General features: G+C 37.2%; 1 protein-coding gene across 1 annotated transcript in view; it reads right to left on the bottom strand.

Annotated features, from left to right (window-relative positions):
• Positions 1-4,508: 4,508 nt before the first annotated feature.
• The window catches only part of LOC137742011 (indole-3-acetaldehyde oxidase-like), a 67,115-nt gene continuing 58,176 nt past the window's right edge, over positions 4,509-13,447 (bottom strand). The window contains exons 3-11 of the mRNA XM_068481742.1: positions 10,735-12,414; positions 9,320-9,576; positions 8,967-9,176; positions 8,497-8,715; positions 6,970-7,935; positions 6,320-6,415; positions 6,042-6,140; positions 5,467-5,656; positions 4,509-5,194 (exon numbers count right to left, since the gene is read on the bottom strand). Of these exons, the coding sequence (XP_068337843.1) occupies positions 4,977-5,194; positions 5,467-5,656; positions 6,042-6,140; positions 6,320-6,415; positions 6,970-7,935; positions 8,497-8,715; positions 8,967-9,176; positions 9,320-9,576; positions 10,735-12,414 (3,935 nt within the window). The 3' untranslated portion in view covers positions 4,509-4,976. The remainder of the gene's footprint in view (positions 5,195-5,466; positions 5,657-6,041; positions 6,141-6,319; positions 6,416-6,969; positions 7,936-8,496; positions 8,716-8,966; positions 9,177-9,319; positions 9,577-10,734; positions 12,415-13,447) is intronic.

Here is a 13,447-nt window from a genome sequence, read left to right as displayed (position 1 = left end):
CACGTCGAGAAACCTAAGGAGGAATCTCGAGTTCCTCCATGCATCACCGCACGCGCCGCCACAAGGTGGCTACACAGGCAGCCACGCACTGCATATGCGCCGGTCATCGCGATTTTCAGACTTTTATAGGTTTTTTAAACTAAATTCGAGAGCTCATTCCAGGCTTAATTCAAAAGAAAATTTGAAGCTATAAATGTAGGGAACAAAAATATACCAAAGTGGGGCCTATTTATGGTATGTGTTGGCCGGAAAAATGGCCTAAAAGTGGCCAGGTAGTCACGGTTCTAGGTTTCCAAAAATCTGGGGAAGTCTCCCCTTTAGCCATTTCTGCAACAACTATCCTCCAAATCAAGTATAGAGGTTACAAACAGTACCAGATCATGTTTGAAAGGAAAAATCTAAAGGATTTCGATAATTACCATGGTTGCACAGTGGAGTTTTGCCAGGAAAATGGTTGTGGCGATGATGTGTTTTCTCGCACTTTTAGAGGGAAGGACGAGAGAATGAGGTAAGGAAAGTGGGAGAGAATCTGGTAGTCAGTGGTGGTCTAGAGTTCGCCAGAGTGGCGATGATGATGATCTCAGCCTCACGGATGTCCAGTGTTTGTAGGGGTGAAAGCGACGACAGAGAGGTTGAGGGAGAGAGGTGTAGAACACAAGAGAGACAGAGGGGGATATGACATGGTGGTCTGGTGTGGTTTAGCATTTCCTGGGGAGCTTGCCAGAGGAGGTAGGCAGTGGTGACCATTGTCGAGTCTCTCTGTTTACAGAGATGAGAGAGTTGAAGAATAGAGAGAGAGTGAATATAATAGGGGAGAATAAGAGAGAGATGAGAGTGTTTCAAAAGAAAAAAAAAATAGGGGAAAAAGCGAGGGAGACACAGGTGTAAGGGAGGAGAGTGGGGTGTGGGCCCCATTGGCTCACAAACAAGGCCGTAACAGAGAAACATAAAATATCTCCTACGAAATGTAAAATTACCAAATCGCGTTTCATGTTCGTAAGTCCGTAAAATCTCCATCGTAATTTTAAATTTGATTTCCCTTGCACCTATACGTTTGTACCATCAAGTACTTCGAGAATATGGTAAAATAAAAACTCATCATGTAATGATGGTCAACGAAAGTTGATAATCTCGCCACTAAGGGCGTTTTTGTCAATTCACTCATTTAGAATTTAATAAAATCTTCAAATTAGGAACGGGCTGTCACATTTTTCAATATTTAGTAGAATCTAAATATTTTTAGGTTAAAATGTTCATAAAATTAGATTAGAATAGATTAGAATAGTCTACGTAATTTTATTTATTTTTTTTGTAAAAAGTTACATTAAGAAAAAAATTATTCTAAATTCATTCTTTAATAATATCGAGCTAAATTAACTCAGAAGGGTTGGAGGAGAAAAACTGTTTTTGGGTTAAAACCTAAATTTTATGAGTTCATTATTATTAAATATTAATATGGGGTGCTAATTAAAAAACAACCTTTAATTACTAGATATTTGTTTAAAAATAAAAAAAAATTAAGATCTAACTGTTTAAATATCTAAAGTATCTTCTTTTCCAAAAATAACACAAATTAACCTCATTAATCTCGAAATTAGTGCTCACAACTATACGATGAAATAATAATATAATAATTAATTACGAATATCTTCCCACAGAAATTTTAACAAATCTAATTGAAAAGCTTTGTGGAATGAAAATTTGAATTAAACTGAAAATTATTAAGCATCAAATTTAACACATGAAAATAATAGATTGAAAACATAAGAAACAAGACCTAGGGCATCCAAATTCATCATAACCTATCACATCCCGTCCCAAATTTAATCATATTTTATTCCCTAGCATTGAAAATTTTCAAAAAATGCCCTTGGTTGGCTAAGTGGAAATCCTAAGTGGACATTTGAGTCTTTATCACTCTCTGTCCATTTTCACGTCTTTCTAGGTAGTACGTGTCCTTACGAACACGTGAGCACGAATGAGGTGTAAATTGGACGATTTATGCTCTTTTTCCAAATAGGGGCAAAATGATAATTTTGCACCATCGGGATTCCATTACTTGTTTATCCAAACAACTGTGAGTTGCCAGTATTACGGGTTGCAGATTGTAATATCAATGATTTATTCACGATGACGACTTCGTGATGGTTATTTATTTATCAATACTTATCTTGTGGCACACATACATCATATGGACTTAGAGTATTGTACTACGTCCACAGCATCAAGATTACTCGGGAATGACATGAGTATATTTCTAAGTTTCACTAGCTACGGTTAGTGGAATTTTATATATCATCTTACACGTGCATTGGGGTACTATATTTATACTCCCAACTCGTCATTACTTTGATACTACTCGGTAATGACATGATTATATGATTATATTCTTAGCTTGTCATTACCTCGAGATTACCTACTAATGACATGATTTCACAATTATATTCTCAACTTGTCATTGCCTCAAGATTACACGGCAATGACATGATTATATTATCCAGCTTCCTTTACAACTAGTGAATGACATTGTATGCCATGCCATCAGTAATTATCAGCTCTGTATGTATGTACTCACCAGCTCTCATTATATACAAGTATATATATATATCAGTTTTTAGTTGTATGGCATGCTTAGCTTTTCATAAATTATATGTGTTTTCAAAACATGGGGTTTGTATGTTTAAAAAATAAAATGTTTTATAAAACTTTGTTTTTTTTCGTCCACTCACATTTGAATGTTTTTCACCCTCTCAAGATTCAGTAGGTGTAGCAGTGATCACATTTGATGTCAAGGTACTTTCTAGCAACCCTGACATATTCCACCGTGTATGTTATTTACTCAATATATTCATAGGATTTTTGTTTGGGTAAATATGCTTTGAACCCATTCTCATGCATGTGATAGAGGGTCGGATACCTAATAAAGTGTGGCACTCCAGGGATATGTTGAAATTAATGTTGTTACTGTAAGTGTCTCAATTTGAGTTTATCCCTATTTTAGGGAAAGTTCTGCCGAATTTCGGTAGATTTCATGCATATCATGGCTTCATCACCCATTTGGGTGATGACCATCACACCACGATTTTGGTGTCTACTCGATATTAGGGTCGGGGTGTGTCACCAATTTTTTGAGCTTTTGAAAAACGTGGAATAAGAAACCTGTAATATATACACCAAGTTATTCTTGGGTGTTTGTAATTAGTGAAATAAACTCACTAGCATGGCATGATGCTTCATAATAGATATGAGCATTTTTTTGTCATCATATATGTAGCCATATTTCTATAAGTACAATGTTACTTTAGATGTGAGACTTATGGCATGTGGAGACTGCATACTAACCACTTGAGAATTTATCTCTCAAAGCCATTTCTTAAAGTATGAAAATGCCATAAAATTTGTATCCAAAGATTTCAATTTAAGAGCATAAAGCTCAAAATATGTACTCAATACCTATTCTAGATAAATTTGGTTTATATTACCTCAATGAGTACTTTTGTTCGTTTGAACTAAAATTATTATTGCAACATATTCTTGAAAGAGTTAAGAGTTACGGTAGAACTTTTGGAGAGTCTATAAAGCGATTTGTGTATATGGCGTGTATTCGCCAGAGTTATTCATTAGGCGGAGTCTTCGACAATATGCTATAATAGACATATAAGCGTGTTGTGCTCTTTTTCCCTTCAACCAAATTTTTATCCCATTGGGTTGTCCTATCAAGATTTTAGCGAGGCACCAATATTTCATAATCGTGGTGCCTGATTTCTAGTTCGCTTAGGTGTTTTCCCACTGGGTTTTCCAAGTAAGGTTTGTCGAGGCAACTACCATTGATTGGTGAACACCCAAGGGGAGTGTTATTAACAATATTTATTATGTTGTTCAGTTCTGGGTCAAATATGTAATATCTTAATAGTTGAACACCTTTCTATGTAAATCTTACGCCAATAAATAGGCACTCTAATGAGAAAGGAGACACACCTTGATTTCTCCTCAACTTGCTCACTTGTCTCTTTGTATTCTCTCTTACTCTCTATTTTATTTCCAACAATATATGAATTATAAAGTACTAGATCATGTTGTAAATATGGGGAGCAAGGATATAATGAGTGTTCATACAAGTATCTAACAAGTCTCCTACAATTTATTGAAAAGATAAAATGTAAGATGAAAGATATCTATGCTCGCCAAGGCGAGCTAGGCAGCTTAGGTAACTGGACAGGCATCTAGGAAGATGTAGGCGCCCTTTCTTATTTTTATAAATAGATAGGGATTAATTGTGGCAGTGGTCAACCGCCTAGCGCTTAGGCATCCCAAAGAGGTGGATACAAAGCATGAATAGAGTTGATTATTTTGAGATCCTCCCTAAATTATAGCTAGGAGCTCATTTAAGGAGCCCAAATGCTCTTATGTTTTACTATTATTGTTATTCTCTGCAGCTTACTGGGTTCCTTCACCAACCTAGTACACCGTTTCACGGTATAGGGGTTTAATTCAGCACTCTTGGGGATGAGTGTTTGAACAATAATGACCCCAATTCTAAACACTCTCACTGCATAGAATTTTCCTCAAATATAAATATAGACAGAAAACAACCCAATCTCCGAGATTACGAACCATTCTCCGGTCGAATGAACCTTGGTCTAACACAATTTGTCTCAATACAAGTTACAAACACAAAAGGTATAATAAGATGGTTCGTGTTTAGTTGTCTTACAGATAAAAGCTTATTCAACAGTAATGTTCAAAAACCGGACAACGAACCTAAACACAAGTAACGTGAGATGGAATGGTTCATCTATTGCCAATTCTCGTTTTTTTATTGGTTTTGCACTATAAACAGACCTAAAATCTGTTGAAAAACCTATATTCGTATCCTTATTGAGATCAAGTGATGGCGATTGACTCACATTTTAGGATCTTTGGCTGTGATGGACAAATTAACTAGCATGATCATGCCTTCCAGCCATAACGTACGTTTATTCTCTGCCTACAATCCATTCCAAGTACCTCTCCACAGCTTCCAGTCCACACAGCTCCTTCACAACAGGCATGGTAGCAGGAACATCTAACTGGAATATTGATGCCGATCCATCTAGGCCGCCCCACTGAAGAAGCTGTTTTCTTGATTCTTTAATGGCCGCCCTTGTCGCGCAGTGAACAGAAACCGCAAGAAGTAATGGTGGCTCACCAGAAGCTGCGCAAACGATTTTCAATGTGTGAGTTTCACACAGCACTTTTCAAATTTTATGATGAAACATGCTCTTCTTTAATTGAAATGTTCATACTAACATAAAATTTTCAGCTTTCCAATTTATGTAATAACACAAAATTTTCGACTCTTCAATTTTTGTAACAACATAATCTCAATTTTTTCAAAATTCGCCTGCTTTTAATCACACAAAATACTTTTCTGGTATCAGTTGTAGTTGGGATAAGTAGAAGTATGCAAGGAACGGCATGGCAGACCTTTTGAAGAGAGCACGTGTTTTTTATGATGCCCACTGTTCAATACTTCAACATTGAACTGTTTGGGTATGGTGTCCACCGTAGGAATCTTATATGTCCATGTACCTTCTGAAATCACCAACCCATCAGAGTTTTCCGAGTACTCTTCAAGCATGAAAAACCCAATACCCTGAACAAAAGAACCTTCGATCTGCAAGAAACATGTAATGTCAAACTTAACTAAACCACATTAACTACGTGCCAGTGAACTGGCATTATGGATCTTAACAGATTGTAGAAAAGTTGAAAACTAGGATTCTTATTCCAAAGATGACTAGATGATGAAAATGCTACACTTCTTCGAACAGAGAAAGCCTAAAGACGCTAAAGAACGGAAGTACCTAAAAATTTATAAAATAAACCGAACTACTAACTTTTCTTACAATGGAATTTGAAAAATTCTCCAAGGCAGAACCTACTGATTAGCAATGCAAACAACAAAATCTAGGTAGAGCTTAATTAAAAAAAATGCAAAAAAATAAAAAAATGTATGTAAACATTATAAAAATCTGAGTAGCAAGTTCAATCATGCTAACCTGTCCTAAATCCACAGCAGGGTTGAGACTCTGACCACAATCGTAGATAATATCCGATCGCAGAATTGTGGTTTGTCCAGTCAGAACGTTTACCTCCACCTGTGATCAAGTAGTTTCAATGTTATTAATCTATAACTTTTAAATGAGAAAAAACTGGTCTCTATGACTGTGACGTTGCATTATGATTTGCTCTGCATTATGTAAATCTGCATCTTGCCGAAAATTCAACAATACACATGAATGAAAATGAAGGAGTAAGACGGTCAACACAAACTTGCCTCACTCACAGCAGCACCATAGTTAAGGTATGCCCTGGAAGCAGAATCAGGGACATAATAAGAACTTGCTGATAAGTTCACATCTTGCAAGGATGCCTGCATTTTGACAGAAGAAATATAAACTGCAACAACTACATCAAATTTGGGAATAAAGAAAAATGCAAGTTAAAGAGAGTTTTTTTTTATTTTTTATTTTTTATTTATTTTTTATTTGATTTTTATTTATGTTTGATATATATTTCTTGGAGAGAGTTTGGTGTTTCAGTGGCCTTCAAAAGCTATAAGGAGAAGCCACTGGGAAGTAGGGCAAGCTTGAAAGTTTGATAACTCATTAAGTTTTATTTGTACTCATAAGAAAATTGTGGCTCAATGTCAATTATTCTGTCTGGGGTTGAGTTTCTTGGGTTCTTCCAGATTCAATGTGTGAACTATTGGAGCGCCATGGCATGGATTTGAAACAAATCAATAAGTTAATGAAATGTTTCAAAAGAAAAAAATGATGCATCAATAATTTCATGGTGATTGCTATTTTTGCTCCCTGCACTCCTCTGGGAGACTGCAAATAACATGCTATTATGGTAGTGTTATTTGCATTCCAACAAAGGAGCACACGAGTGAAATAAGCCCTCCCCTCAATCCAAATAGAATACCTGCTGAATAAGAGTCTCCCAGTTAATAGAGCCCATTTGCTCCTTCAATCTCCCCTTGAGAGTAGCTAACCTCTCAACCAAAATATTACAGCAAAGTCTAACTGCCTCACAGCTTGTCTCAGATGTAGTGCTCCCAGCAGTCATTCCCCCTTGAATTAAGCTCAATGTATCTGATTGCACCACCCGTATTTTATCCAAGAAATCTCCACTACCATCACATTGAATCGAACCAAGAGCAAAAGCTGTCACCTGTTTTACCTTCGTCCAGAGCCCCTGACCCAGTTCAATTCCTCCAACTTCAACAACAACAGACCCATCACTTAAAATGCCTACTTTTCCCGGAGTTGGCCTCAATGACACTTCATACAATATCGGTACTCGAGAAATTCCTCTTTTCTGCCATTTATTACACCTATTAAATTCTTTTACAATCTCAGTCCTTGGGTTAAAGCTTGAAGACATGGACAACTTGTTCCATATCAATGGTAAAGTATACTCCAGGGGTTCACCAGCGCTCTGCTCGTAAAACAAATCAAGGCTGTGAGATGTGTGAAGATTAACGCTTCTCACAGAATCTACTTCTATAGAAAGGATGGATGCTACATGTTCAATTACAGCTTCAGCGATAAATGACCCCTGCACCTCCCCAGGGGCCCGCATAGCAGACCTACTTGGAGTGTTTGTTTTGCACACCTTGATATCGAAAGCCAGAGCACCCCAGTCATACTTCTTAAGCGCAGTCACAATACTTTTTGGCAATAATGGACTAAAGTCTATGGAAATCCCTGCATTTATCAATATCTCAAGTTCTAAAGCTGTAATCTTCCCATCAGACTTGAATCCCACACTGTAAGTTATCTTCATGGGATGCCTTCCTCCAGCCATTATCATATCAGTCTTGCGATTGAGATATATCCGTACAGGTCTATGTAATTTGTGTGCTGCAAGAGCACATGCAGTTGCGACCTAAACATCAGAATTGCAGCAGCTTTATATTCTATTGAGCATTGGGAATCAAGTACTCAAAAAACCATAAACATAGCAAGTGATATATACATATACATATTTATATATATATATGCACGTATATATTATGTGTGTGTGAGTGTGTCTGGTGTCTGCACGCATGTGTAAGATAAAGTTTATTGGTTTACTATTGATCCTGAAGAATCGTAATTTATCGTAATTTATCAGTTTATTGGTGTAGGCCTCATTCCCAACTTATGTCTAAATTTCTAGGTGCATAATGAGACTACACCAGTATGTTTCTCTTAATCTGCATTTGTGTACTCTCCACATGCAGGATAGGAGTTGTATGTGCGCAGAATGTTAGCTTAATACACAATGTTGGCCCGCTTCCTAGCAGCTTAAGTTTTTGGGTTCCATTCATTGTCTAACAGAAATATTATATTCATGTTCACTGTGATAACAAGTGCTTAATCTACAGTTAAACGGACAATCTCGTCCACGATTAGATAGACAGTAATAAAGAAGGAATATAGAGATTTATGTAGGTATTATACTCACAGGCATTGATTGCATGGCCTTTCCACCGAAGCCCCCTCCGACCCTTCTTGTAATTACACGAATATTATTTTCAGGAATACCAAGACATTTTGCAATTGTAGAGTGTGCATACTCAGGCACTTGACTTGAAGTGTAAACCACCATGCAGTTGTCTTCATCTGGTACAGCAAGGGCTGTTTGTGTCTCCATGTAGAAATAGTATTGTGAACCAAGTTTGATCTGAAAGCAAGTTATGCATGGATTTGTAAGTTAGTGGGCGGTTCTACTTGAAAACCAAGCCAACATTCTCTTATACTCGTATTTTCTCCCATTTCACAAGTCCTTTCTATGTATATAAATAAAACCAAGGAACAAAGTTGAATATCCAAAATCCAAATTACTGGAACATAGAAAAGTACGAAAAGGGCAGAACATTAGTGTGGGAAGGAGACCGGGAAACAAAGAAAGAATGTCATATTGATTTCAAGTACCTCAGCAGAAATAATCTTGTGATCAGCTGCAGCCATTCCATTTGATATGTCACCGACCTGTTTCGGATACAAGAAAGGAGGGACCTCAAAAAAACTTGCTCTCTTAACTGCCTCTTCGACTGATAAGATAGGTGGATCTACATCTTCCATGTTATAATCAACCACCGCAAAGTTTGTAGCCATATCTGCATGTTTCTGCGTATCTGCTACCTACAAAACTTTCTTTTGATGAGTAAACTGACACACATCCAAAGAAAGGAGAAAAATTATGTGTATAGTCTACAATTATGGATAGCGATTGGCATTCATCCCAACTAAGATCGTTAGATATAATCACAAGATCGTTGAATTACCACGAAAGCAAGACGCTGACCAGCCCATTCTGTAAGATCATTAGCAAACAGAGGTTCTGTACCAAGAAAAGTCTTGGACCCTATGTTCTCCCCAGACTTGGGAACATCTTTGAAAGATATCAGTGCAGTAACTCCTGGATGTGATTTAGGTTCAAGTTTTATTCCCTTCACTCTAGCCAAAGGCTTTGTACTATAAATGAACGCTCCATGTAAGCAATTTTTCGGAGATGGAATGTCGTCTACATAGACTGCCTCACCTACAAATTGATGGTCATGAATGAGATAAGTACTTTTGTGTCACGAGCTAGAAGCGCTCAAGAAGACATATAGAAAAATGGAAAAGATACATAGTCAGTTGAAACAAAAGAATTATAGAAGAAACAATTAACACTGAAGTTGGAGCACACCCACTGTTTTGTGAAAACAGTCAATAACTTTTACAAACGAGGAAACAAAACAAATTAAAACAAAAAAAGACAAAAGGTCAACGAAAGCTTGGTGCCATAAAGATACAAAGAGAATCATTTGAAACATGATCTGTTAAGAAATTATATATATATATCTCTCTCTCTCTCTCTCTCTCTCTCTCTCTCTCTCTCTCTCTCTCTCTCTCTCTCTCTCTCTCTCTCTCTCTCTCTCTCTCTCCAGGGAAAGCAAGAGAGCAAAAGAGTGAGAGACAGCGGGAGGAGGACACAATGCTATATAGCAGGTGAACAAATTGCCCACAACTGGTCATCACTTTGTATTCTGTCAATTTTGGTTTCATTAAGATTTTGTTTCTTATATAAAAGAATGATCTCAAAAGATGGAAAATGAGACCTTTCTATAAGCATATCATAAGTATATAATTCAAACTCCCACTACTTTTAGGTATTTAACATGACCGACCAGCGGGAAAAAAACAAGAACCAGTCATTCTAATCCTAAACATAATTGTTAACGAATAAATCATACTACAATTTTCTCAACTAGATAAAAGGGAACATTTTGGAGCAGAGAACAGGCCTGCAAACTAAGTCCAATACCAAAAAAAAGAGACAATGATCCTCATTTTGTTTAACTTGGGTCTCTTGGCTGAAGCTGGTTTGGGAGGGAGAGAAAGCTAAGTTTATGTGGGGCTCACACTATGGTTTGGAAGGGAAAGAAAGCTAGGGTTATGTGGGGCACTATGATCCTCACTTTGTTTTGGGTGGTTTGGATGAAGAGGAATAGAAGGATTTTTGAAGATTTCGTGGGAGCTATTGGAAAGCTGCTATCTCTTGGTTCGTTAGCAGTTTTTAGAGTTTGCTTGTTGTTTTTTTTATATTTTGTTCGGGCTGTAGTGTGCTAGCCCTCCCTCCCACCACCCATAAAAAAATAAAAGGATGCTTAGTAATTAGACATCCATATAATCATGTATGTGAAGGATAACTAACCTGAAGCTTGTATGAGACCTCCAGATTTTGTAATTGGTTTACCAACCGGATCATACTCTGTACTTAATTCAATCACCTGTTTACCAGATGACAGAACAGTTCTCATCTTATCGCTAGCACTTTTGTTCCTTTTTAACTTGGAAGCATCGGCCAACAAAGTATTTCCCAAGAATCCTTTGCAACTTTCACTGTCAATTAAGGGGCTAAAGAACTCGAAAAGAAAACCGGCAGCCAAGCTTGACCTGTAAGCAGGGCTCGTAGTTCCTTCTTCAGGAACCACAACATCCCTAACTAATTTAATAGCGTCATATAGAACACCAGGACTCAGCACTTTTCCAGTTAAAAATTCCTCAACCTTTCTTGCTCTAATTGCATGTTTAGTTCCATAAGCACCAAATGCCAGACGACAATGATCCACCATAATTCCATTGGAAATCTTACCAAACGAAACCTCTGCTAGGAAGGCAGCATTTAAATAAGCTAATGCCCTTCCTAGGGGTCTTGGTGCAGCTCGATAGGTTTCAAAAAGCAACATGGTGTTGGTTTCTGGAGAAACTTTTCTAACTGCTTCCCAATTTGGGATTTTAACACTTAAAAGTACACTTTTCGGATCCAATGGAGGCCTTTTCAGAAAATCCTCTAACATAACCGTTTCAGATTCTTCACCATTCATTATATCTACTTCTGAATCCACAGCAAGAAGTATTGTAGCAATATCTGAAGGAAAACATTTTCTCTGTGCCATCACCAAATTCCCTCCTATACTACCTGTATTTCTGATGAACCCTGAAGCAATTTTCTCCATATGATTGGCAATTTTTTTTGACACATCACCACCTCTTGATGGAGATCCACCGTTCTCTTTCTTCTTCAAAGACTCAATAACTTTAGAGATTGTTACAGTTGATCCGAACTCAACCCCCACAGGGTCCTTCTTAACCATTGATAATTCAGGAACACATCTGAGATCAATGTATCTGTCATAGCGCTTTAGCTCCTTGTAATAGCCCGTCCCTGTGTTTCCAACAACTAATTTCATCTCGTTTGCATTATCAAAATCATTATCTTTCAATAAGTTTTGAAGCTCCTCAACTCTAAGAGGATTGTACCAACCATATCTCGTAGGATCCAAAGACATGGAAGAACAAATTTCTTTTTTTAAGAAGTCCGGAAATGTACAGATGTCACCATTACGGTTATATAGAGGCAAACTCTTTACTTTTACTTCCTTACTATCTCCCTTTTTCCAAAAGGAGTTGAACCCCAAATCCTCCATGTCAACATCAGATGCGAAACTCTTGCAGGCATCAACAATTGGTCGATACCCAGTACATCGACAGAGGTTACCTGCAATAGACTTTTCAGCTTCGGAAACAGAAAGCTTGGAGAACCCAGGAGGGGGATCAGGTCTATTCTCCTTTTCAGCATTGACAAGAGCTCCAAAGAGTGAAACACACATGCCAGGAGTACAAAAGCCGCATTGAGAAGCATGGAAACCAGCAATCCTTTGGTGAATTGGGTGGAACCCGTCTTTGATATTTCCAAGGCCTTCGGATGTTGTAATTGAACATCCATTTATACTGCAAAGCAGAGTGAGACATGAACTTGCAGTAAAATCTTTCACTTCGTCGACAACAGGGTCGTACTTGGACAGCAGCACAACACAAGCACCGCAACCACCTGCACCCGATTTTTATAAGTGCATATCATAAAACGTGTCCAAAGATTTATAGTAAGACGTAGTTTTCCTTGAAAATTTTGAAACCCAAACTACAATCTCATTTAATATGATCACTGCAGAAAAAACACCTTAAATTACAGACATTTCGTCACAAAAAGAAACCTCTTTAAGCATCAGTTGGTCACCTCGGAAGCGAGGTGAGTACTAGTTTCGTTTTCTGAATTACTTTATTTTGCAACAATTGTTCAGGATGGTTAACCAAAAATTCAGAATTCTTTATATGAGAAACACAAAGTTTGATCATAATTGAAAAAAGTTGAGATTCTACCATCAAACCAATTGGTAATATAGGGAGCAGTCCAACCTCTAATAAGCTCATACAAGGTCCATTCTCCCATCAATGTGGGACTCATTCTCAATACACGCCCCTCACGTGTGGCAAAAATTTTTCGAGCCGAACACGTGAACAACATAACAAGGTGACGTAGAGCTCATTCTCAACACGCCTCCTCACGTGTGGTGAATTTTTCAAGCCTAACACGTTGACAACATAACAGGGTGACCTAGAGCACATGTGGTCGTTTGGCTTCACACGTGGGACAACCTGCTCTAGTACCATAAAGAAAGTTGAGGTTCCACCATAAAACCAATTGGCAATATGGAGAGTAATCCAACCTCTTAGACCATCTCCAACCCTTAGGCTAAAACCTAAATTTTTTTGCCCAGAAACAGTTTTTTATCTGCAACCATTCTAGGTTAAATTTTCCCAGATCATTAAAGAATGAATTTAGGCTAATTTTTTTTTTCTTAAAGCAACTTTTTAAAAGAAAAAAAATTATGTAGACTATTCTAATTTTATTTTATGAACATTTTAACCTAAAAATATTTAGATTCCGACAAATATTGAAAAATCACTAACCGACACCATGAAACTCGTGAAACACTATGAAAGAATATGAAACACATAAAAGAATTTTTTTTAATTACATTAGTTATTGGATTTAAATTTGGACCATTAGATATTTTTTTTAC

Source organism: Pyrus communis, chromosome 8 (genome assembly GCF_963583255.1).
Source record: "Pyrus communis chromosome 8, drPyrComm1.1, whole genome shotgun sequence".
NCBI classification, from domain to species: Eukaryota; Viridiplantae; Streptophyta; class Magnoliopsida; order Rosales; family Rosaceae; genus Pyrus; species Pyrus communis.
This window is presented reverse-complemented; position numbering and strand designations above follow the sequence as displayed.